At 39.1% G+C, this 26,953-nt stretch overlaps 1 protein-coding gene across 2 annotated transcripts in view; it reads left to right on the top strand.

Annotated features, from left to right (window-relative positions):
* MCM9 (minichromosome maintenance 9 homologous recombination repair factor) overlaps positions 1 to 26,953 on the top strand; it is a 122,664-nt gene that overhangs the window by 60,995 nt on the left and 34,716 nt on the right. For both annotated transcript variants that reach the window (XM_077999315.1, XM_015137519.3), the window contains exon 8: positions 23,818 to 23,992. In XM_077999315.1, coding sequence (XP_077855441.1) covers positions 23,818 to 23,992 — 175 coding nt within the window. The remainder of the gene's footprint in view (positions 1 to 23,817; positions 23,993 to 26,953) is intronic.

Below are 26,953 nucleotides of genomic sequence, written 5' to 3'. Positions count from 1 at the left end.
ACCATGCCTGACTAGTTTTTGGTATTTTGTAGAGACAGGGTCTCCCTGTGTTTCCAGGCTACTTTTGAATTCCTGGACTCAAGCAATATGCCTGCCTTGGCTTCCCAAAATGCTAGGATTACAGCTATGAGCCACTGTGCCCAGCCCTTGCTGGAACTTTGATTAGCTTGGGTTGAATCTGTAGAACAAGTTAAGAAGAACTGACATCTTGACAATATGAAGTCTTCCTATTCATGAAAATGGAATATCTTTTCATTTATTTAGTTCTTCTTTGATAACTTTCATCAGAGTTTTCCTCTTTTAAATCTTGTATGTATTTAATTCATTTATACCCCTTTCATTTTGGGGGGTGGGCAGTAATGTAAATGGTAATTTTGTTTGTTTGTTTTTGAGATGGAGTCTCACTCTGTTGCCCAGGCTGGAGTGCAATGGCACAATCTCGGCTCACTGCAACCTCTGCCTCCTGGGTTCAAGCGATTCTCCTGCCTCAGCCTCCCAAGAAGCTGGGATTACAGATGCCTGCCACCATGCCCAGCTGGTTTTTGTATTTTTAGTAGAAACAGGGTTTCACTATGTTGGCCAGGCTGGTCTTGAACTCCTGACCTCAGGTGATTCACCTGCCTCGGCCTCCCAAAGTGCTGGGATTACAGGCGTGAGCCACTGTGCCCGGACAATGGTAATGGGTAATGTATTTTTAATGTCAAATCACCTTGTTCCTTTTTGATACATAGGAAAGCAATTGACCTTTACATATTAACCTGCAGCCTTGCTATAATCACTTATTAGTTCCGTGCGTTTTTTTTTCTCATTTTGTTCAGACATCCTACATAGATGATTATGTTATCCGCGAACAAAGAACATTTGTTTTCCCTTCCCATTTGGTTTACCTTTTGTTCCTTTTCTCATCTTGTTGTATTAGCTGAGACTTGCAGTACAATGTTGAAAAGCAGTGGTGAGAAGGAACATCTTTACCTTGTTCCTGATCTTGGTGGGAAAGCTTCAAGTTTCTCACCATTACCTATGATGTTAGCTGCAGATTTTTTGTAGAGGGTGTTTATAAAGTTGAGGAAGTTGCTCTTCTATTCCTAGTTTTCTGAGAGTTTTTTATTATTGTTGTTGTTGTTTAATCATGAGTGGCTGTTGGATTTTGTCAAATGCTTTTTCTTCATCTATTGATATTGTGATTTTTCTTTCTTAGACCGTTGATAAGTGATGGATTATATTAACTGATTTTGTTTGTTTGTTTTTGAGACAGGGTCTCATTCTGTTGTCCAGGCTGGAGTGCAATGACTCAGTCTTGACTCGCTGCAACCTCTACCTTCCATGTTCAAGTGATCCTCCCATCTCAGCCTCCTGAGTAGCTAGGACTATAGGCGTGCACCACCATGCCCATCTAATTTTTGTATTTTTTTGTAGAGATGGGGTTTCGCCATGTTGCCCAGGCTTGTCTTCGAACTTCTGAGCTCAAGCAATCTGCTCACCTTTGCCTCCCAAAATGCTGGGATTATATGCATGAGCCACCACCCCCAGCCTTAACTAATTTTTTTAACATTGATCCAGTCTTCCATACCTAGGATAAATCACACTTGTTCATGGTATACAATTCTTTTTATACATCATGGATTAGATTTGCTAATATTTTGTTAAAGATATTGGCATCTATGTTCATGAGAGATATGGCCTACAGTTTTCTTGTAATGTCTTTGTCTGGTTTGGTATTAAGGTAATGTTGGCCTCATACAATGAACTAGGAATCATTCCCTCTGCCTCTGTATTATGAAAGAGATTGAAAATAATTCATATAATTTCTTCCTCAAATATTTGATAAAATTTACCAATGAACCCATCTGGTCCTGGTGTTTGGTGTTTTGGAAGGTTATTAATCATTGATTCAACATCCTTAGTAGATACAAGCCTATTCAGATTGTCTGCTTCTCCTTGTGTGAGTTTTGGCAGACTGCATTTTTTAAGAATTGGTCCATTTCATCCAGGTTATCAAGTTTGTGGGCAGAGTTGTTTGTTCTTTATGATGCTGTAATGTTCATGGGATCTGTAGTGATGTTCTTTCATTTCTAATATTTGTAATTTATGTCTCTTCTATTTTTGTCTTCATTATCCTGTCCAGAGGCTGATGAGTTTTATTCATCTTTTCTAAAAACCAGCTTTTGGTTTTGTTGATTGTCGTTTTCTGTGTAGACTTCCTTCTTTTCTTTTCTATTCTTTTCTTTCCTTTTCTCTTTTCTTTTGTTTTCTTTTCTTCCTCTTTTCCCTTTCTCTTTTCTTTTCCCTTTCCCTTTCCGTCTCATTGTGTTACCTAGGCTGGAGTTTGGTGGTGCAGTCACAGCTCATTGCAGTCTCGACCTCTCAGGCCCAAGTGGTCCTCTCACCTCAGCCTCCTGAGTAGCTGACACTACAGGTGTGTGCCACCACACCTGGCTAATTTTTAAAATAATTTTGGTAGAGGTGGTGTCTCACCTTGTTGCTCAGGCTGGTCTCTAACTTCTGAGCTCAAGAGATCCTCCCACCTCAGCTCTGCAAAGTGCTGACTTTCCAGGCGTGAATCTTTCCACTTGGTCTCTCATTTTCAATTTCACTGATTTTTCTTCTGATTAGATTTTTTTTCTGCTTACTTTGTATTTCATTTGGCCTTCCTTTTTTCCCCTAAGATGGGAACTTAGATTATTGATTTTTATATCTTCCTTCTTTTCTAGTGAATTCATTCAGTAGCACTAATGTCCCTCTAAGTGCTTTTGCTGTATCCTACAACTTTTAGTAAGTTGTGTGTGTGTGTGTGTGTGTGTGTTTCTTAGGTTTTTAAAGTTATTTAAAAACTTTTTTTTTGTTTTTTGTAGAGATAGGTTGCACCTTGATGTGTTGTTCAGGCTGGAGTATAGTGGCTGTCCTCAGGCACAATCATTGTGCACTACAGCCTTGAACTCCTGGCCTCAAGTGATTCTGCTGCGTCAGCCTCCTGAATAGCTAGGATTACAGGTGTATGCCATCAAGTCATGTTTTTATTTTCATTTAGTTGAAAATATTTTTAAATTTCTCTTGAAATTTCTTCTTTGAACCATGTGTTATTTAGAACTGTTTTGTTCAATCTTCAGATATTTTGGGATTTCCCAGCTGTCTTTTTGTTATTATTTTCTTGCTTTTTTTTTTTTTTTTTTTGAGACGGAGTCTCACTGTCTCCCAGGCTAGAGTGCAGTGGCGTGATCTCAGCTCACTGCAAGCTTCGCCTCCCGGGTTCACGCCATTCTCCTGCCTCAGCCTCCCAAGTAGCTGGGACTACAGGTGCCCACCACCACACCCCACTAATTTTTTGTATTTTTAGTAGAGACGGGGTTTCACCGTGTTAGCCAGGATGGTCTCGATCTCCTGACCTTGAGATCTGCCCACCTCGGCCTCCCAAAATGCTGGGATTACAGGCGTGAGCCACCGCGCCTGGCCTTTGTTATTATTTTCTAGTTTAATTTCCTTGTGATGCAAACATAGACATTGTATGATTTCCATCCTTTGAGATTTGTTAAGGTATGTTGTAGTCCACAGTGTGATCTTTTGTTTGTTTGTTTGTTTTGTTTTTGAGACGGAGTCTCCCTCTCTTACCAGGCTGGAATTCAGTGGTGCAATCTCGGCTCACTGCAACCTTCGCCTCCCAGGCTCAGGCCATTCTCCTGCCTCAGCCTCCTGAGTAGCTGGGATTACAGACCACGCCCAACTTATTTTTGTATTTTTAGTAGAGATGGGGTTTCACCATGTTGGCCAGGCTGGTCTTGATCTCTTGACTCAGAATGTGGTCTTTCTTGGTGAATGTTCCACATGAGCTTGAGAAGAATGTGTAATTTGCTATTACTGGATGAGTAGTCTCTAGATGTCCAGTTGGTTGATCATGTTATTATGTTCAGTTACATCTTTATTGATTTACTGTTTGCTGGGTCTGTCTGTTTCTGATAGAGGAGTGTTAAAGTCTCCAACTATACTAGTGGGTTTAACTATTTATCCTTGCAGTTCTATCAGTTTTTGCCTCACATATTTTTATACTCTCTTGTTTAGCACATACACCTTAAGGATTGTTAGGTCTTCTTGGAGTATTAACCCATTTATCTTTATGTAATGCTCCTCTTTATCCTTGATACCTTTCCTTCCTCTGAAGTCTGCTGTTTCTGAACAGAAATTAATAAAGCTACTCCTGCTTTCATTTTTAAATGTTACTTTTAGTTGAAAAATAATGTATTTATTTGTAGAGTACAGTGTGATGTTTTGATACATGTATACATTGTGCAGTGATTAGCAGGTTATTATATCTATTACCTCAAATATTTATCATTTCCTTGTGGTGAGAACATTTAAAATCCTCTTGTTTCACTATTTAAAAATATACAACACGTCATTATTCACTGTAGTTACCTTGCTGTGCAATGGAACATTAGAACTTATTCTATGTAACTACAGCTTTACCATTGAGCAATGTATCCTTTTTCCCTTATCTACTCCCCAACCCCCAATTTGTCCCCCAGTCTCTAGTAACCACCATTCTATTCCCTACTTATATGAGTTGACTTTTATAGATATCATATATAAGTGAGATAATATGGTATTTGTCTCTGTGTGCCTGGCTTATTTCACATAACATAATGTCCTGTCTAAGTTCATCCATGTTGTCACAAATGACAGAATTTTCTGTTTTGTTTTTCTAAAGGCTGAATAGTATTCCATTGCATATATATGCTACATTTTGAAAATCCATTTGTTCACTGATGAACACTTAGGTTGTTTCCACATCTTAGTTATTGTGAATGATGCTGGAATGAACGTAAGAGTCCAGATATCTCTTTGGCATACTGATTTCAATTCCTTTGGCTATGTACTCAATAGTGAGATTGCTGGATCATATGGTAATTCTATTTTTAGTTTTTCGAGGAACCTCCATACTGTTTTCTAAAATAGCCGTACTAATTTACAATATCACCAGCAATGTATAAGGGTTCCCTTTTCTTAAAGTCCTCACCAGCACTTGTTATCTTTTCATCTTACTTTATAATAGCCAATCTAATAAGTGTGAGGTGAGTGATACCTCATTGTGGGTTTAGTTTGCACTTCTTTACTTCTTTGATGATTAGAGATTTTTAGCATTTTTTGAAAAGTTTCTAATGGCCAGGCACGGTGGCTCACGCCTATAATCCCAGCACTTTGGGAGGGCAAGGCGGGTGGATCACAAGGTCAGGAGATCAAGACCATCCTGGCTAACACAGTGAAACCCCGTCTCTACTAAAAATACAAAAAAAAAAAAATTAGCTGGGCGTGGTGGCCGGCGCCTGTAGTCCCAGCTACTCGGGAAGCTGAGGCAGAAGAATGGTGTGAACCCAGAAGGCAGAGCTTGCAATGAGCCGAGATGAACCAAGATGGCACCACAGCACTGCTGCACTGTAGCCTGGGCGACAGAACAAGATTCCCTCTCAAAAAAAAAAAAAAAAAAAAGAAAGAAAGAAAGGGAAGTTTCTACCTAGGAATCCTTTGCCGGTTTTTAATAGGGTTATTTGTGGGGTTTTTTTTTGTTTTTTTTTTTCGTTATTGAGTAGTTTGAGTTCCTTGTATATTTTCGATATTAGGCCCTTATCCTAAGACTATGATTTGCAAATATTTTCTCCCAATCTGTGGACTCTCTTGTCTTTCTATTAACTGTTCCTTCTGCTGTACAGAGGCTTTTTAGTTTGATGCAATCCTATATGTCTATTTTTGCTTTTGTTGACAGTGCATTTTAAGGTATTTCCAAGAAACCTGTGCCCAGATCAGTGTCATGGAGCTTTTATGTTTTCGGTCTTACATTTAAGTCTTTGTTTTGAATTGTTTTTAAGTCTTTAATTTGTTTTGAATTGTTTCTTTTATTATATAAAGGGTGAGATAAGGGTTCATTTCCATTCTTCTGTATGTGGATATCGAATTTTCCCAACACCATCTTATTGAAGAAACTGTCTTTTCCCCATCGTGTGTTCTTGGCACCTTTGCCAAAAATCAATTGATCGTGAATGTGTGGTTTATTTCTGGACTCTTTATCCTATTCTGTTGATTGATATGTCTGTTTTTATGTCAGTATCACACTGTTTTGATTACTATAGCTTCATAATATATTTTGAGATTTAGCAGTTTGATGCTTTCAGCATTTTTCTTTTTGGTCAAGATTACTTTGGCTATTGGGGTCTTCTGTCATTCCATAGGAATTTTAGGATTAAAAAAATTTCTGTGAAGAATGACTTGAATCAGAATTGTGATAGGGATTACATTGAATCTGTAGCTCACTTTGTAGTATGGATGTGTTAACAGTAGTAATTTTTCCAATTCATGGACATGGGATATCTTCCCACTTATTTGTGTTATCTTCAGTTGCTGTTGTCAGTATTTTATAGTTTTCAGTGTAAAGATCTCCCACTTCCTTGGTTAAATTTACTGCATATATATATATATAATTTTTTTTTTTTTTTTTTTTTTTTGTGAGATGGAGTCTTATTCTGTCGCCCAGGCTGGAATGCAATGGCATGATCTTGGCTTGCTGTAAGCTCCACCTTCTGGGTTCACACCATTCTCCTGCCTTAGCTTCCCGAGTAGCTGGGACTACAGGGCCCAACACCACACATGGCTAATTTTTTGTAAAGACAGGGTTTCATCATGTTAGGATGCTGTCAATCTCCTGACCTCGTGATCCGCCTGCCTCGGACTCCCAAAGTGAAGGGATTACAGGTGTGAGCCACTGCGCCCGGCCTTATTTATTTTTGATGCTATTGTAATACTATGTTGAACAGAAGTGATGAGAGTGGGCACCCTTATTTTGTTTGTGATCTTAGAGGAAAAGCCTTCAACTTTTCACCATTGTGTATGTTAGCTCTGGGTTTGTCATATTTGGCCTTTATTGTGTTGAGGAACATCCTTCTACCCCTAACTTGTTGAGATTTTTATCCTGAAAGGATGTTGACTTTTGTCAAATGCTTTTTGTACCTCTGTTGAAATGATCTTATGGTTTTTGTCCTTCATTTTGTTAATATGGAGAGTCATATTTATTGTATTGTTGAATATGGTGAGTGATTCTTTTAATATATTGTTGAATATGTTTTGTTATTACTTTTTTGAGATTTTTGCATCTCTGTTGATCAGTGATATTGGTCTGTAAATTTTTTTTGTAGTGTCTTTTTCTGGCTTTGGTATTAGTGTGATTTGGCCTCAAAAGATGAGTTTGGAATTATTCTCTTCTCTCTAGTTTTTAGAAGAGTTGAGAAGGATTGGTATTAACTCCTCTTTATATGTTTGGTAAAATTCAGCCATGAAGGCATCTGGTCCTGGGCTTTTGTTTGAAGAGAGACTTTTAATTACTGATTCAACTTCCTTACTCATTCATTCCGCAGATGTTCAATAATCTCTTGGTTCAGTCTTGGTAGGTTATATAATTCTGGAAATTTGCCCAATTCTTCTAGGTGGTCAAATTTGTTGGCATGTAATTGTTCAGAGTAGTCTCTTATAATCTTCCATATTTCTGTGTTATCAGTTATAATGTCCTTTTTGATTTTGAGTTTTCTTTCTTTTTCCTTGTGTAGCTAAGAGTTTGTGAATTTTATTTTTTAAAAGCCAATGCTTAGTTCTGTTTATCTTTTCTATTGTTTTTCTGGTCTCTATTTCTACTCTGATATTTGTTATTCCCTTCCTTCTCCTAATATTGAACTTGGGTTATTATTCTTTTTCTAGTTCCTTAAGGTGTGATGTCAGATTATTTGCAGTCTTTCTTGTTTTTTGATATAGACATTTATTGTTATAAACTTCCCTCTTAATGTGCAAAAATCACAAGCATTCTTATACACCAGTAACAGACAAACAGAGAGCCAAATCATGAATGAACTTCCATTCACAATTGCTTCAAAGAGAATAAAATACCTAGGAATCCAACTTACAAGGGATGTAAAGGACCTCTTCAAGGAGAACTACAAACCACTGCTCAGTGAAATAAAAGAGGACACAAACAAATGGAAGAACATACCATGCTCATGGATAGGAAGAATCAATATCGTGAAAATGGCCATACTGCCCAAGGTTATTTATAGATTCAGTGCCATCCCCATCAAGCTACCAATGAGTTTCTTCACAGAATTGGAAAAAACTGCTTTAAAGTTCATATGGAACCAAAAAAGAGCCCGCATCTCCAAGACAATCCTAAGTCAAAAGAACAAAGCTGGAGGCATCACGCTACCTGACTTCAAACTATACTGCAAGGCTACAGTAACCAAAACAGCATGGTACTGGTACCAAAACAGAGATATAGACCAATGGAACAGAACCGAGTCCTCAGAAATAATACCACACATCTACAGCCATCTGATCTTTGACAAACCTGAGAGAAACAAGAAATGGGGAAAGGATTCCCTATTTAATAAATGGTGCTGGGAAAATTGGCTAGCCATAAGTAGAAAGCTGAAACTGGATCCTTTCCTTACTCCTTATACGAAAATTAATTCAAGATGGATTAGAGACTTAAATGTTAGACCTAATACCATAAAAACCCTAGAGGAAAACCTAGGTAGTACCATTCAGAACATAGGCATGGGCAAAGACTTCATGTCTAAAACACCAAAAGCAACGGCAGCAAAAGCCAAAATTGACAAATGGGATCTCATTAAACTAAAGAGCTTCTGCACAGCAAAAGAAACTACCATCAGAGTGAACAGGCAACCTACAGAATGGGAGAAAAGTTTTGCAATCTACTCATCTGACAAAGGGCTAATATCCAGAACCTAGAAAGAACTCAAACAAATTTACAAGAAAAAAACAAACAACCCCATCAAAAAGTGGGCAAAGGATATGAACAGACATTTCTCAAAAGAAGACATTCATACAGCCAACAGACACATGAAAAAATGCTCATCATCACTGGCCATCAGAGAAATGCAAATCAAAACCACAATGAGATACCATCTCACACCAGTTAGAATGGCGATCATTAAAAAGTCAGGAAACAACAGGTGCTGGAGAGGATGTGGAGAAATAGGAACACTTTTACACTGTTGGTGGGATTGTAAACTAGTTCAACCATTATGGAAAACAGTATGGCGATTTCTCAAAGATCTAGAACTAGATGTACCGTATGACCCAGCCATCCCATTACTGGGTATATACCCAAAGGATTATAAATCATGCTGCTATAAAGACACATGCACACATATGTTTATTGCGGCACTATTCACAATAGCAAAGACTTGGAATCAACCCAAATGTCCATCAGTGACAGACTGGATTAAGAAAGTGTGGCACATATACACCATGGAATACTATGCAGCCATCAAAAAGGATGAGTTTGTGTCCTTTGTAGGGACATGGATGCAGCTGGAAACCATCATTCTTAGCAAACTATCACAAGAACAGAAAACCAAACACCACATATTCTCACTCATAGGTGGGAACTGAACAATGAGATCACTTGGACTCGGGAAGGGGAACATCACACACTGGGGCCTATCAGGGGGAGGGGGGAGTGGGGAGGGATTGCATTGGGAGTTATACCTGATATAAATGACGAGTTGATGGGTGCTGACGAGTTGATGGGTGCAGCACAGCAACATGGCACAAGTATACTTATGTAACAAACCTGCATGTTATGCACATGTACCCTAGAACTTAAAGTATAATTAAAAAAAAAAGAAAAAGAACTGTTTTGGCTGCATTCCATAAGTTTTTTCATGTTGTGTTTTCATTTTGTCTCAAGATTAAAAAAAAAAAAACCCATTAGTTTATTCTTTGACCCAATAGTTGTTCAGAAGCATTTTGCTTAATTTCCACCCATGTTAATTTTCCATGATCCTTCCTGTTATTGAAGCAAGTTTCATATCATTGTGGTTGGAAAAGATACTTGATATGATTTCAGTTGTCTCAAATTGAAGACTTGTTTTGTGGTCTAACATATGATGTGTCTTGGAGAATGTTTTGTGTGTTCCTGACAAGAATGTGTATTCTGCTGCTCTTGAGTGGAATGTTCTGTATATGTCTGGTACGTCCATTTGGTCTAAAGTATAGTTCAAGTCCAGTGTTTTCATATTGATTTTCTGTCTAAATGATCTGTCTAATGTTGAAAATGGGATGTTGAAATAACTTAGCTATTATTGTGTTGCAGGCTATGTCTCGTTTTAGACTTTTTAAAGTTTGCTTTATATGTTAGGTGCTGTGATGTTGGGTGCATATACATTTACAGTTGTTTTACTCACTTGATGGATGGATACCATTGTTACTATATAATGATGTTCTTTGTCTCTTTTTGCAGTTTTTTTCCTTAACGTCTGTTTTGTCGGAAATAAATATAGCCACCCTTGCCTTTTTTTGTTTCCATTCGCATGGGATCTTTTTCCATCCCTTCACTTTCAGTCTGAGAGTCCTAAAGTTAAAGTGAGTCTCTTGTAGGCATCCTATGTTAGTCTTTTTTATCCATTCAGCCACTCTATGCCTTTTGATTGGATAATTTAATCCTTTACATTGAAATTAACTTTTGACAAGTAAGGACTTTCTAGTGCCATTTTTAAAATTAGCTTCTGTTTTGTTTTGTTTTTTGTTTTGTTTTGTTTTTTGGTAAATCCTTTGTTTCTTTTTCCTCTCTTGCCTTCTTTGTGGTTTGATGATTTTCTATATTGGTATGCTTTGGATCTTTTCTCTTTTGTGTATCTGTTACAGGCTTTTGTTTTGTGTTTACCCTGAGGATTACATAAAATATACTTATAATAGGCCATTTTAAGTTGATGACACCTTAATTTTTTTTTTATTATTAAACTTTAAGTTCTAGGGTATATGTGCGCAATGTGTAGGTTTGATACATGGGTATACATGTACCATGTTGGTTTGCTGCACCCATCAACTCATCATTTACATTAGGTATTTCTCCTAATGCTATCCCTCCCCCAGTCCCCCATCCCCTGACAGGCCCAGGGGGTGATGTTCCCTGCCCTGTGTCCAAGTGTTCTCATTGTTCAGTTCCCACCTATGAGTGAGAACATGTGGTGTTTGGTTTTCTGTCCTTATGATAGTTTGCTGAGAATGATGGTTTCCAGCTTCATGTCCCTGCAAAGTACATGAACTCATCCTTTTTTATGGCTGCATAGTATTCCATGGTGTATATGTGCCACATTTTCTTAATCCAGTCTATCACTGATGGACATTTGGGTTGGTTCCAAGTCTTTGCTATTGTGAATAACGCCGCAATAAAATACGTATGCATGTATCTTTATACTAGCATGATTTGTCATCCTTTGGGTATATAGCCAGTAAAAGGATTGCTGGGTCAAATGATAATTCTAGTTCTAGATCCTTGAGGAATTGCAACACTGTCTTCCACAACGGTTGAACTAATTTATACTCCCACCAACAGTGTAAAAGTGTTCCTATTTCTCCACATCCTGTCCAGCATCTGTTGTTTCCTGACTTTTTAATGATCGCCATTCTAACTGGTGTGAGATGGTATCTCATTGTGGTTTTGATTTGCATTTCTCTGATGACCAGTAATGATGAACATTTTTTTCATGTGTCTGTTGGCTGCATAGATGTCTTTTTTTGAGAAGTGTCTGTTCATATCCTTTCCCTGCTTTTGGTGGGGTGTCTTTTTCTTGAAATTTGTTTCAGTTCTTTGTAGATTCTGGATATTAGCCCTTTGTCAGATGGGTAGATTGCAAAAATTTTCTCCCATTCTGTAGGTTGCCTGTTCACTCAGGGGGTAGTTTCTTTTGCCATGCAGACGCTCTTTAGTTTAATTAGACCCCATTTGTCTATTTTGACTTTTGTTGCCATTGCTTTTGGTGTTTTAGTCATGAAGTCCTTGCCCATGCCTATGGATGACACCTAAATTTTTATCACATACATAAAGTCTACACTTTTATTTTTCCTCCTCACGCATTTTATATTTTTGATGTCATACTTTGTTTTTTGATAATTTGCATTCCTTAAAAATTGTAGCTTTAGTTCTTTTAACAGTTTAACCTTTTTATTAGAAATATAATTAATTGGCCGGGCGCAGTGGCTCACGCCTGTAATCCCAGCACTTTGGGAGGCTGAAGTGGGTGGATCACAAGGTCAGGAGTTTGAGATGAGCCTGGCCAACATGGTGAAACCCCATCTCTACTAAAAATACAAAAATTAGCTGGACGTGGTGACACGTGCCTGTGGTCCCAACTACTCTGGAGGTTGAGGCAGGAGAATTGCTTGAACCCAGGAGGTGGAGGTTGCAGTGAGCTGAGATCACACCATTGCATTCCAGCCTGAGCGATGGAGTGAGACTTCATCTCAAAAAAAAAAAAAAAAAAGAAATACAATTAATTTACCCAACCCCATTGTACTACTAGAGTACTTTGGATTTGACAATGTACAGTCGTATATCACTTTACAATGGGGATACACTCTGAGAAATGCATTATTAGGTGATTTTGTTGTTGTATGAACATCACTGAGTGTATTACACAAACCTAGATGGTATAATCTACTATGAACCTAGTCTATATGGTATACTCTTTTGCTCCTAGGCTACAAACCTGTATGGCATGTTACTGTGTGGAATACTATAGGCAGTTTGTGACACGATGGTAAGTAATTGTGTATCTAAACATATCTAAATATATAAAATATGCAGTAAAATTGTGTAGGGTACTTATTATGAATGAAGCTTCCAGGACTGGAAGTTGCACTGGGTTAGTCAGTGAGTGAGTAGTGAGTGAAAGTAAGGGTTTAGAACATTACTGTACACTTTTATATGACTAATGGAGGAGTACATTTGTTTACACCAGCATCACCACAAACACAAGTAATGCCTTGTGTTACAGTATCATAATGGACGTCACCATCACTAGGCAATATGAGTTTTTCTGCTCCATTATAATTTTATGGGACCACCGTTGATGTCATTATGTAGCACGTGACTATACTCTCATATGTCTTCATGTTACTAATAGTGTCTTCTTCCTTCAGCATGAAAAACTCCCTTTAGCATATTTTTTAAGAGAGGTCTCATGGTGGCAAATGCTTTAACTTTTTGTTTAAGAAAGTCTTTATCACCCCCTTTTTTTAAAAGACTGAATTGCTGAGTATTTTTTTTTTTTTTTTCCTTTTAGGATGTTGAAGGTATCATCTCACTCCCTTCTGACCTGCAAGGTTGCTGTTGAGAAATCCACTGATAGTCTTATGAGAAGGTTCTTTTGTATGTGATGATTTGCTTTTACTTGACTGCTCTCAACACTCTGTGTTTTAACTTTTTATAATTTTATTATGATTGTCTTGGCATAGGTTTCTTTGGATTCATCTTATTTCGTATTGTTTGGGCTTCCTGCCTTTGGCTTTCTATCTTCTTACCCAGGCTGGGGAAGTTTTCTGCCATTATTTCTTTGGATATGTTTTCTATCCCTTTCTCTTCTCCTTCTGGCATGCCAGTAATGCATAAGCTGTTTTACTTGATGGTGCCCTATAAATTGCTTAGGCTATGTTCACTTTTTCTTCTTTTTCTTTTTTCTCCTCAGATAGGATAATTTCCAGTAACCTGTCTCAAGTTAACCAATCTATTCTTCTAGTGAATCTTATCTACTCTTAAACCTCTCTCTTGAATTTTTCAGTTCCGCGATAGTACTCTTCAGATATATGATTTTCTTTTTTTTTTTTTTTTTTTTTTTTTTTTTTTTTTTTTTTTTTGAGACGGAGTCTCGCTCTGTTGCCCAGGCTGGAGTGCAGTGGCCGGATCTCAGCTCACTGCAAGCTCCGCCTCCCGGGTTCACTCCATTCTCCTGCCTCAGCCTCCCAAGTAGCTGGGACTACAGGCGCCCGCCACCTCGCCCAGCTAGTTTTTTGTAGTTTTAGTAGAGACGGGGTTTCACTTTGTTCACCAGGATGGTCTCGATCTCCTGACCTCGTGATCCACCTGTCTCGGCCTCCCAAAGTGCTGGGATTACAGGCTTGAGCCACCGCGCCCGGCCCAGATATATGATTTTCAATTGATAATTTTATAATTTCTCTTCGTTGAAGTTCTTAGTTCTTGCATTGCTCTGTTGATCCTGGTGAGCAACTTTTTGACAATTATTTTAAATTTTCTGTCAGGTACATCACATATCTCCACTTCACTTTGGTTAGTTTCTAGAAATTTACCATATTCGTTTCTTTGGAATATATTTCCTTGTTTCTTCATTTTCCATGACTCTCTATGTTGGTTTCTGTGTATTAGATAAGACAACTACCTCTCCCAGTCTTGTCAGACTTGTCTATGTAGGAGAAAGGTCTCACTAATCTGTCTGGCCAAAGATTTTAAGGTGCCTTTCAAATCTTTGTGTTCATCCAGACTGTTGTCTCTGTTCAGGGTTGCACTGTGGAGCTTAAGATGTGCCATATTCTGTCAGTACCTCAAGACAAGGAAGTTAGGAGCCAGATTCTTTTAGATGTAGCTGGAAAGATTGGGATGTTGGCTGTGTGTTTCAATTCATTCCATCTTCATGGTGAAGCTAAATGTGGGCATCTATTTCCCACTCTTTCTATGCTAAGCCAGGTAGAGGATCTGTGGCAAATGTCTGAATTCATGTTTAGGCTATGCCCTTAGATCCTGGGGAGATAGCTGCTGGACGTGGACCCATTGTATGGCCCTTGGATCTAGGGCCACTCAGGAATGCAAAGTCCCATCAACTCCTAGAGCTAGTTTGTTAACAAGACAGTACCTTGGGTGGAAGTTATAGAAGTTGTGGCACTTGATGTGTAATCAGACTTTTTTCACGTAGAATGGGGGAGGCCTAGATTTATCATAGGGGTAAGCCAAAGGAAAGGATCATGAAGTGTCACGCCCTGGTTTTGGCTGCTGCAGAGCTGTTGTTTGTTTGCCCTGTTAGTTCCCCAGTGCAAGTCCATTAGAAGCCAGCTTGTCAAATGACCACTTGAAGTATGTTGTAAGCCCTTTCTGGAGAGAAGATGGAAGCTACATGTTCTCACCCCTTTTTGACACTTTTCCAAGGGGATGTAGCCCTTAGAAGTGTTTGCATACTTGTTCAAGACCACCCCTTTGTTCTGTGATCTAAGGAGACTCACATATGCCTACCACCTTCTGCTGTCAGAGCTAAGAGTAGTTAAGGGAGGGACTATTTAGGGAGGTGCTGTAAAAGTTGGAGCACTTGATATGTGGCATAAACCCCATCTGAGGAGAAACAGCTGTTTTTAAAGCCCCTTCTCTGCACTGCTCCTAGGGGATGACGTCCCTGAAATGCCTACATGCCCATATAAAACTGGCACTTTTTTCTGTGGTGCAGATAGACTCACATATACTTTCTTCCCTCTGGTTTCAGAGATAGGAAGTTTAGGACACAGTCCGTTGAGTGGGAGCTGTAAAATTGTGGGTGCTCAATATACAGTCAGACTCTCTTCCATGAGAGATTAATAAACCTGGAGTTATCTCTGGCGTGAGCCAGGGGAGAAGACTCAAGAAGTGCCAGTCCACTTCCTTAGGCTGTTAGCCAAGCTCTATTTGTCTGCCTCTTTAACTCCTTGAAGCAAGTTCGTTAGAAGACAAGCAGCCATGTAGCCACTAGAAGAGTGTGCTATAGATTCCTTCCAGGCAGAAAGAAGGGGCTGCATATTTTAGGCCCCTTCTCTGCACTGCTCTTGGGGGGTGAAGCCCCAGTAGTACTGGAGTGCCCGTAGCAAACCACGACATTTTTATCATGGTCTAGAGAGAGTCTTATGTGTTTAATCCTCTTTGCTCTCAGAGCCAATGAATTAAGAACCATACTATGGGAAGCCTTAGAGTTAGGGTTCTATATGTGATTACAAATTCTCTTCTCCATAGAAAGAAGCTTGATATTGGGGAGTCCTTTCCGGATAGTATGGAGCAGTGTCTAAGGCAGGGTCCTGTGCCTCAGCTTTTCCTTCCCATCTGATGTGGAAATTTTCTCAGTCGCCCGGTGGGTAGGAGTCTCTCAACTGGCCCCTGACTTTCTCTCAGGTGGAGCTAATCCATGAAGAGATGTTTATTTGGTGCTTTTGTGGGTGGAGGGAGAGTCAGGAGCTTCCTGTTCTGCCATGTTGCTGACATCACCACCTCTTACCTCGTGCTTTTTAATGATTATTGTTGGAGTGATAAATCTTTCTCTATCCTTTCACTTTTAATCTGTACGTGTCTTTATATTTAAAGTATGGGTTTTCAAATATCATTTGTTCTCACTTATAAGTTGAAGCTAAGCTGTGAGGACTCAAAAGCATAAGAATGATATAATGGACTTTGGGGACTCGGGGAAGGGTGGGAGTGGGGTGAGGGACAAAAGACTGCTTATTGGGCACAGTGTGTAGTGCTCAGATGATGGGGGCACCAAAATCTCAGAAATCAGCACTAACGAACTCATCCGTATAACCAAAATACCACCTGTACCCCCAAAAACTATTGAAATAAAAACTAAAATGAAATACGGGTTTTGTGTAAACATCTTATAGTTGGGTCTTTTTTTTTTTTAAATCAATTCTGACAGTCTCTTTTAATTGATGTATTTAGAACATTGATGTTTAAGGTGACTATTGATAGAGTTGGATTAATATTTAGTTAGTTTGTTTTCTGTTACTATAACTAAATACCTGAGACTGGATAGTTTATAAAGAACAGGGATTTATTTCTTAGAGTGCTGGATGCTAGCAAGTACAATGTAGAGGTGGCACATCTGGTAAAGGCCTTCTTGCTGGTGGGGACTCTCTGCAGAGTTCTGAGGTGGCAGAAGACATTACATGGCAAGGGGGTTGAGTGTGTTAACTCTTTCTTCTCTTATAAAGCCACTAATGCCCCACCCTCATGATCTCATTTAATCCTAATTACCTTTCCAAGGTCCCACCTCTCAAATACCATAGTCGGATTTCCCTCCCTCTTAATACTGTTACAGTAGGGATTAAGATTGAATATGAGCTTTAAGCGCAGGGGGGCAAACATTCAGACCATAGCATGTGCTGTATTTGTTACTATTTTTATTTGTTGCTCTTGTTCTTTGTTCCTGTTTTTGTCTTTGGTGCTTTTTCTGCCTTTTATGGTTTTGAGCAGTTTTTTTGATTCCATTTTCTCTCCTCACTTAGCATATCAATTATATGCCTTTTAAAAAACTTTTTTTTAAAGTGGTTGCCCTAGAGTTTGCATATACATTTACAACTATTCTAAGTCCATTTTAAAATAACACTGTACCAGTTCACAGGTAGTGTAAGTACCTCATAATGACAGAATATTCCTAATTTCTCCTTGTCCTTAGGTCTTTCACCTCATTCATTTCACTTATACATAAGCATAATTAAGCGTGTATATACCTATGCGTATGTAATTGAATACATTGTTTCTGTTAATATTTTAGACAAATGGTTATCTGTTAGATCAGTTAAGAATAAGAAAAATTAAAGTTTTTTATCTTTCAGGTCTTTTTGTCTAATGCTCTACTTTTCTCTATACAGATCTGAGTTTCTGACCTATGTCATTTTCCTTTAGTCTGAAGAACTTCTTTTAACATTCCTTGCAAGGCAGGTCTACTGATAATAAATTTCTTCAATCTTTGTCTGAGAAAGTCTTTATTTCTCTTTTACTTTGAAAGGATAATTTTTCAGGGTACAAAATTCTGTGTTGGGATTTTTCTCTTTTAGCACTTTAAATATTTCACTTCATTGTCTTCTTGCTTGCATGGTTTCTGAGGAGATGTCAGATGTACTTCTTATGTTTGGTTCTCTATAGCAGGGTTCCCAACCATGGCCTGTTAGGAACCGGGCTGCACAGCAGGAGGTCAGCGGCAGGCAAGTAATGGAAGCTATGTCTCTATAGCTGCTCCCCATTGCTCGCAGTACCACCTGAGCTCCGCCTCCTGTCAGATCAGTGGCAGCATGAGACTCTTATAGGAGCGTGAACCCTATGGTGAACTGTGCATGCAAGGGATCTACATTGTGTGCTCCTTATGAGAATCTAATGCCTGATGATCTGTCACTGTCTCCCGTCATCCCCAGATGGGACTGTCTAGTTGCAGGAAAATAAGGTCAGGGCTCCCACTGATTCTACATTAGGGTGAGTTGTATAATTATTTCATTATATATTACAATTGATGGTGGCATCAGCCCATCTGGGGCAGCTGCTGAGGGGATGCCAACTGCAGTGTGTGCGGCCAGGGCTGTACGTTCCATGGAACTGGCAGGGGCCAGGAACAGGTGAGAGCCCTGCCCGCTACCAAGTTGCCTCCCCACACACCAGGGTGAAGCTGCAACCACCAGCCGTGGCTCTGGACCTGGGCCTCCCTGCACTCTTGGGGGCCCAGGAAGCCCCCCTTCCCCCGAAGGCTCGAAAGTACCTTCTGCTGCTCCCTGGCCTCTCCCCACTCCTGGCTCTCACTCCAGTTTTGAAGCAAAGTTGAAGCCAAGCCTGAGCACTCTTGTGACCTGGCTAGGGGTGCCACCCCACTGCCTTGGCTTCCTCTGAAACTATGGGTGCTGACAAGCTCAGGGAGGGGGGATGTCAGGGGGCTGAAGGTAGCTCAGCGTGGGCCCACAGGCCTCCCTCAGCCTGAACAGCCTGGGCACCATGGACAGCATGTTGATGGTGGCGGGAGGCAGACAGATTCATTCCTAGGCAGGAAGGGACGGGTCCCTGGTGAAGCTCCACCTTCAAGCCAGGGATAGCCTGAAGCCTGACGGCCAGGCTGCCAGTTCTGGATAGAGTCCACAACCTGAAGTGAGAACTTAGGGTGCTTTTTCCAGGTCCACCCGTGGACCAGTCAGCATGCACTTCCTCTCTTCTGAGCCCATGAAAACCCCAGACCGAGCCAGATGCACACACTCATCAGGTCAACCTGCCTGCAGAAAGGAGCTACCCACTACAGGTCTCCTCTCTGCTGAGTGCTGGACACTTGTCAGTACAACCTGCCTGCGGAAAAGAGCTACCCACTTCGGGTCTCCTGAGAGCTGTTCTGTCACTCAGGGAAGCTCCTCTCCACTTGCTCACCCTCCAGTTGTCTGCATACCTCATGCTTCCTGGACATGAGACAAGAATGCAGGACCTGTTGAATGTTGGGACTGAAAGAGCTTTAACACAGACGGAACTGAAACATGTCCCCCACTCGCCATATTGTGGGTGACCTGAAGGAGTGAAGAGCTGCAGCTCTTCTGGTGCCCAAACACTGGGCTCCCTGAGCCAGGGCTGTGACATGCTTTAACACCCTCTTTGGGGCTCTGCAGTTCCTGGTGTCTCTGAGCTTTTGGGCACCATCACGTTCCCTTTGTTCAGACGCTGGTGCCTGCAGTAGAAGCCGCTTACGGTACATCTGGTCCAGCTGCAGCCTCACGTGGAACCTGTACCTGGAGCTGCCTGCTTCGTCACAGCTGGCCCACCTGGCTGTGCACAGTGGCTGGACACCACGCTCATTCACTGACACACCTGTGGCCGCCCCATGCCTGGCTTGCCATTGGCAGACATGAGATCCGGGCCGGTGGTAGTGTGAGCTGAGTGCAGCCTACTGGGCTGAATGGGTGGAACAAGCCCAGCAGATGTGAGTAAAACTCATGCAGAGGCGCCTCCAGCCACAGGGGTTTCCGGCTGGCAAAGCGACATCCTAAGGATCCTGTGACATGATGTGATAATAAAAATAAAGTGCACAACAAATGTAATGCTCTTGAATCATCCCTAAACCATCTCCACTGTGGTCTGTGGAAAAATTGTCTTCCACAAAACCAGCCTCTGGTGCCAGAAAGGCTGCGGACCACTGCTCTATAGGTAAGCTGTTTTTCTTCCTCTGGCTTCTTTTATGATTTTTTTTATCTTTGATTTTCTGAAGTTTGAATGGAATGTGCTTGGGTGTAGGGTTTTTGGGGGCATTTATTTTGTTGGTGTTCTCTGAGCACCCTGGATTTCTAATTTACTGTCTGACAATATTTCAATGAAATGTTTCACAATATTGCTTCACCTATTGCTTCCATCCCTTTCTCTCTTTATTGTTATTCTTTTATTCCCACCACATGAATGTCATACCTTTTGTAGTTGTCCCATGGTTCTTGGATATTCCATTCTTTTTTGTTTTGGAAGTTTTAATTGGCATATCTTCAAGCTCAGAGATTCTTTCTTCAGATATGTCCAGCCTGCTAATAAGCCCATTAAAGGCATTCTTTATCTTTGTTAGAGTGTTTTTGATCTCTAGTATTTCTTTTTTATTGTTTATTAGAATTTCTGTGTCTTTACTTACATTATCCATCTGTTCTTTCATATTGTCTACTCTTTCCATTAGATCTCTTAGCATATTAATCATAGTTGTTTTAAATTCGTAGTTTGATTATTTCAGTGTCCCTGCCATATGTAGATCCGATTTTGATGCTTATTCTGTCTCTTCAAATTGTGTTTTCTGCCTTTTAGTATGCCTTTCGATTTTTTTGTTGAAAGGTAGGCATGATGTACTAGGAACAAGGAATATTGTGGTTACTATGCCTTTAGTATTGCAGTGATAAGGTGTTGGGGAATGGAAAGCATTCTATAGTCCTGTGATTAGGTCTCAGCCTTTTAGTGAGCTTGTGTCCCTGGGCTGTGAACTTCACAAATGCTTCTCAGTTTTTCGCATATTCACCCCCTTGGGTGGTACCAGATGACTGGAAGGGGTTGGAGGTGGGTAATGCCCTTCTTCTAGGTAGATAAGGCTCTAGTAAAATAGTTCCTTTTTAAGGACAGGCCTTGTTAAGAACAGGAAGTTCTGGTGTATTTCTAAATGGTTCCTTTTCCCTCTCTCTGCCAGAAGCAGGAGTAGATTTTACTCCCATCTTCACTGTGAGTTGCTGGTAGAGCTCTCAGTGGTAAAACTCGCAGGAAATGTAGGGGTTTCCCTGTGACGGGGTCCTTCTTGATTTTTCCACTGTGAACCATTAGCAATTTGCTAATTATAGTTCAAATGTTCTTGCCTGTTTTTCTTACTTAAAAGTCTATGCTCATGAATTTCTGCTCAGCCAAGTTGTGATTCTCTGTATCTGGCTGACCGTCTTCAAATCTGGGGCAGTAATTTGTCCTCTGATCTCATTTCTCTGATGGGTCTAAGAAGTTACTGCTTTTTTTGTTTAGCTTTTTACTTGTTAGATTGAAGTAGTGACTTCTAAGCTCCTTGTATGTTAGACTGGAAACCAAAAGAATTCACAACTATTTTCTCCTGTGTTTTCTTTCTTTCTTTATAGTTTTACATTTTACATTTAGGTATCGAATTAATTTTGGATTAATTTTTATATTACATGTGAGGTATGGTCAAGATTCATTTTTTCTTCTTGCGTAAAGATACTTAGTTACTCCAGTACCATTTGTTGAACAGATTATCTTTTCCCCATTGAATTGCCTTTTTATTTTTATAAAAAATCACTTGACCTTCTACGTGTGGGACAACTTTTGGATTCTGTTCTGTTCCAGTGTTCTATCTGCTTAACCTTTTTCCAGTACCATACTGATTTGATTACTGTAGCTTTGTTGTATGTCATGTGAGACCTCCAAGCTTGTTTTTTGGTTTGGCTCTTCTATTTCCTTTGCTTCTCTGTATAAATCATAGAATCACCTTGTCACTTTATTTTTTAAAAAATCATGCTGGGATTTTGCTTGTAATTGCATTTACCTGCAGAACAGTTTGGGAAGATTTGACATCTTGAAAATAGAGTTTATTCCATCTCTCAGTTTGGTTGTCATGATTTCCTCTATCAGAGTTTTGTAGTTTTGCATACAGATTCTTGCATATATTTTGTAAGACTTTTACCCAGATATTCCATATATTCCATATGTTGACTTGTGTCCTGCAACCTTGTCACTCTCATTTACTAGTTCTAGTTGGTTTTAAGTAGAATATTTGGGATTTTCTATGTAATCACATTGTCTGCAAATTTAAACAGTTTTATTTTTTTTTCAGTCTGTATGTTATTTATTTATTTTCCTTGCCTTATTTCATAGTGGCTAGAACCTCTAGCATGATTTTGATTAATAGTGATAAGAGAAAATCTTCTTGCCTTTTTCTGATCTTTGTAGGAGATGAGGAAACATTCAGTCTTTTATCATTAGGTATGTTAAATGTAGGATTATTGTAAATATCCTTTATCAAGTTGAAGAAATTATCTTCTGTTCATAATTTTTGAGGGTTTTGTCACAAATGATTGTTGAGTTTTGTGAAATGTGTTTTCTGTATCTGTTGAAGCAATTGTATGCTCTTTCTTCGTTAGCTTATTGACATGGCAAATTACACTGATTAATTTTTGAATGTTAACTGCACCTTGCATTCCTGGGATAATCCTCACTTGGCTATAATCTATTTTCCTTTTATATATTATTGGATTTGATTCACTTGTATTTTGTTGAGGATTTTCACATCCATATTAGAGGTACTAGTCTATAGGTTTCTTATAATATGTCTTTGCCTAGTTTAGTATGACAATCCAATTATCATGACAATTAGTGTGATAATTCTGAGTTCATTAAATGAGTTGGGAAGTGTTTACTCTTCTATATTATTGAAAAATTTGTGTTGCATTGACATTATTTCTTTCTCAAATATTTGGTTGAATTCACTATGAAGCCATCTCAGCCTGCTGATTTCTGTGTTGGAAGGTTTTTAAATATTTAATTTTGAAAACAAAGGATTATGGAAGTTATCTGTTCCTTTTTAGATAAACTGCATATTTCAAAAAAATTTGACTGTTTTGTCTAGTCTGTGGCATAGAGTTATTCATAGTATTTCCTTATTGTTAGTTCATTGTAGAATCTGTAGTTATGTCCCCGCTTTATCCATTTTTATCAGCAATAGTTATTCTTAACGTACTCATGTTTCATATACCTTTTAATGAGCTTTAGTTACATTTTATTTAAATATCCAAGAATCTCTAAGATATTTTCTATTGTTATCCTCTTTTGCAGATTAATAAAGTCAGCCTTGTATATATTAGGAAACTTGCCTATAATTCAACAGCTAGAATGACAGCTCTAGTATTCAAATCAAGTCTTGTTGACTCCAAAGCCTTTGCTTTTGACCATTCTGCTTTATTAACTGGTATCAGGACAAATAAAAATCAATAAGACATATGAAGATAATCCCTTCCCTCATATTGTAACTGGAAGCAAGCTTTTCATTTTCATCATTGGAATGTAATAATTACTATTCTCTATCGCTGCACCCTTTTCTGTAAACAGTGTGTAGTACACAACCTCTGTCATAAGGTCTCTGGAGATCTGTTTGCCCCTTCCAAAAGTTTAGACCACTCGATCAGAGCACCTACAAGGAGAGACAGAAAATTTGGGAACTTCTGGTTGCTACAAAATACTGGAGAACACAACTTAGATTTTTAGAGCATAGGAGCTTATGAGGCCTTCCAGTGACTAGATATGTGACACGATTGTCCTGATGCCATCCATTCTTGGTTAACTGCAAATAAAAGTCTTTATGCCCTTCTCTTTAAAATGTAGGCATCTCTTTCCTTTCAAAGGTTAAGATATGCCTTTTTTGTTTTTTTAAGACAAGATCTTGCTCTGTTACTCAGGCTGGAGTGTAGTGGCTCTAATACGGCTCACTACAGCCTTGACCTCCTGGGCTCAAGCAATCCTCCCGCCTCAGCCTTCTGAATAGCTGGAACTACAGGTGCACACACCACCATGCCCAGCAAATTTTTAAATTTTTTTGTAGAGAAAAGGTTTCACCATGTTGTCCAGGCAGGCCTTGAACTCCTGTGTTCAAGAAATCCTCTCACCTCGGCCTCCCAAATTGCTGGAATTACAGGTGTGAGCCACTGCGCCCAGTCAAGATGATGCTTTTGAGAATGAAAGTTGACATGGCTTGCTTGTTCCCTCAGGTCTGACGGTAACTGCTGTAAAAGACTCAGGAGAATGGAATTTGGAGGCTGGGGCATTAGTTCTTGCAGATGCAGGCCTTTGCTGTATTGATGAGTTCAATAGCCTCAAGGAGCACGATAGGACCAGTATCCATGAAGCAATGGAGCAGCAAACCATAAGTGTTGCTAAGGCTGGGTAAGAGTTTCTTTAAAATCTATGGGAATAATGGGATTATTTAATATTTGCTTAGGGGAAAATGTGAACCTTGTTGAGCTGTAAGGTATGTTTGGTCCTCTTTGGGATGATCAGTTATCACCCTTCAAGATACACATTACATTTTTCCTTATTAGACCATACAAGTGTGTGAGGAAATAAAAATGAGCTATTGGGAAAAAGAAAAGGAAAAGTAAAGTATAAATGTGGTTGACTAAACTAATGGAAGGGATTTATGCAGAGCTTTCAATGCAGGATTCAACTCATTCTCTTTTTCATTCAATAAACATTGTGTGTGGTACTCTGGACATATTACTGTGTTAGGAATTTTGAAAAGTTCAAAAAGAAAAAAAAAATCATAGTTTCCGGCATTCTCCTTATAAATCCTAATGGAAGGTTGATTACAGCATATGGAAAATGAAATAGTAAATAATGTAAGCATAAGATGAAATGCCTTTTGTGACTCAAAGAGGCTCAGGATTGAGCTGCGTGAGTCCTGGCTACACATAAAGTAGAGGAAAAGAATAAGCCAGGTTCAGACAGAAATCTCACACAGGGACTGAAGTGGTTATGGGAGACTTACCTGACTACAAAGACTGGCCACCAAACAGACTGCCAGGTCATTCAAGCAGTAACAGGGCTAAAACTGTTTCCATCTTAATGCTGCTATTATGGACATGAAGCCAACTGATCAGACAGGTAGGGCTGCCAGCAGTGTCTTCAAATAGTCATGAGTACTTGGGAGCCAGGCAGACACTGGTATATAGAGATTCTATGAGATCTATTTGTATACTCTAACAAAAAAATTAATGAGGAGTGAGGTTAGAGGGACGGGGGAGAGTAGGATATAGCCCACCAGAAAAGATACAAGAAAGAACTATCAGACCTATTCATTTGTTCGTTCACTAAATATATATACTCATTAAAAACCTGCTATGTTTCAGGCATTGTGCTAGATTCTAAGAAGTGCAAAGATGAATAGAACATTGTCCTTCAGGTGTTCACGATTTTATTAGAAAAAATAGATAAATCCACAGTAGTGTTATAAGCAAATAAACTTTAATTATTGCTTCTAAACTCTTTGAAGAAATCAGAAGTGTAGTTTATTAAGTGTCTTCAGAGACACTTGTCTCATTATATCTCCATTTAATGAGCTTTTTGTGCTATCTGTAAGTATGTTGTAAGTTCCAAAATCAACATTCTATAGCTGATTCAGTTCAATTATTGCACCAAAAGCCTGAGCAGTTTGTCATAACCACAGCTACTTTGTGTACTGGAAAAATGCTTTTTCCACTCTGTGGTAAAGGACTGGTTTTGACTTTTTTTTTACTCCATCAGAGACATATTGTTATAAAATACAAGAAAAAAGAATTATTAAAAATGTGAAATGAAAAAGCAGTGACATACAAATATTTCAGTAAATTAAATCCAATGCTATATAAAAAGGGTTATACATTATAACCAAGTGGGTCTTATCCCAGAAATGAAAGGTTGGTGTAACATTTAATCAATCAGTGTATTAGACTAAAAAACAAAAAACATATCCCAATAGATGCAGAAAATGTGTTTGATGAAATTAAATACTCATAATAAAAGTTCTCAGCAAACTAGAAGTTTCTCTCCCTGTTTAAATGCTGTCTATGAAAAACCTACATGAGGGCAGGCATAATGACTCACTCCTGTAATCCCAGCACTCTGGGAGGCCCAGGCAGGTGGATCACCTGAGGTCAGGAGTTTGAGACCAGACTGGCCAACATGGTGAAACCCCCTCTCTACTAAAAATACAAAAATTACTTGGACATAGTGACACGTGCTTCTAATCCCAGCAACTCGGGAGGCTGAGGCAGGAGAATCGCTTGAACCTGGGAGGAGGAGGTTGCAGTGAGCCAAGATCACACTCCACTGTGCTCCAGCCTGGGCAACAGGTGACCTCTGTCTAAAAAACAAAAAAACAAAACAAAAAACACCTGCATCTCATACTTCATGGTGAAAGACAGTGTTTTCCACTAAATATTAGGAGCAAATTTCTGGTAAATATTATACTAGAAGTACGGTCAGTTTAAAGAAATAAAAGACATTCACACTAGAAAGGAAGAAGTTAAAACTGCCTGTATTGTATGTGGCATGATTGTCTACTTAGAAAAACAAAAAGAATTTAAGAAAAGCTACTAGAACTAATAAGTGAATCTTACAAGGTCAATGTATAAAAATTAGTTTCTGTTTGCTAACAGTGAACAAATGGAAATTGAAATAAAATATACATTTATAATAGCATCTCCAAACAGGAAGTATTTCAGGATAAATTTAGCAAAATCTATTCTAGATTTGTACTTTAAAAACTGCAAAACATTAAGAAAATTAAAAAGGACTTAAATAAATGGAGAGCTATACCTAGTTTCATCTATCAGACTTAATATTGTTAAAATGCAAGTTCTCCCCAAAGTGATCTGTAGAATCACTGCCTTTAAAAAAATTTTTTTTGAGACACAGTCTCACTTTGTTGCCCAAGCTAGAGTGCAGAAGCCCGATCATAGCTCACTGCAGCCTTGAACTCCTGGGCTCAAGCCCACCCCTGAGTAGCTGGGAATTACAGGGATGCACCACTATGCCTGGCTATTTTTTTTTTTAATTATTTTCTGTAGAGGTGGGGTCTTGCTATGTTGCCCAGGCTGGTCTCAAACTCTTGGGCTCAAGTGATCCACCTGCCTCAGCCTTTCAGAGCACTGATTATAGGCATGAGCTACCGTGCCCAGCCCAGTGCAATGCTAATCAAAATCCCAAACACTACCTGTTCCCCAAAAACCTATTGAAATTAACAACAACAACAAAAATCCCGTCAAGCTTTTTTTGTAGAAATCAGCAGGCTGGTTTTAAAGTTTATATAGAAAAGCAAAGAATAGCCAAAGTGACTTTGAAACAGAACAAATTTGGAGGACTTAGTTT

The sequence above is a fragment of the Macaca mulatta genome, chromosome 4 (genome assembly GCF_049350105.2).
Source record: "Macaca mulatta isolate MMU2019108-1 chromosome 4, T2T-MMU8v2.0, whole genome shotgun sequence".
NCBI classification, from domain to species: Eukaryota; Metazoa; Chordata; class Mammalia; order Primates; family Cercopithecidae; genus Macaca; species Macaca mulatta.
The sequence above is the reverse complement of the archived record's forward strand: the minus strand, read 5'-3'. Positions and strand labels throughout refer to the sequence as shown.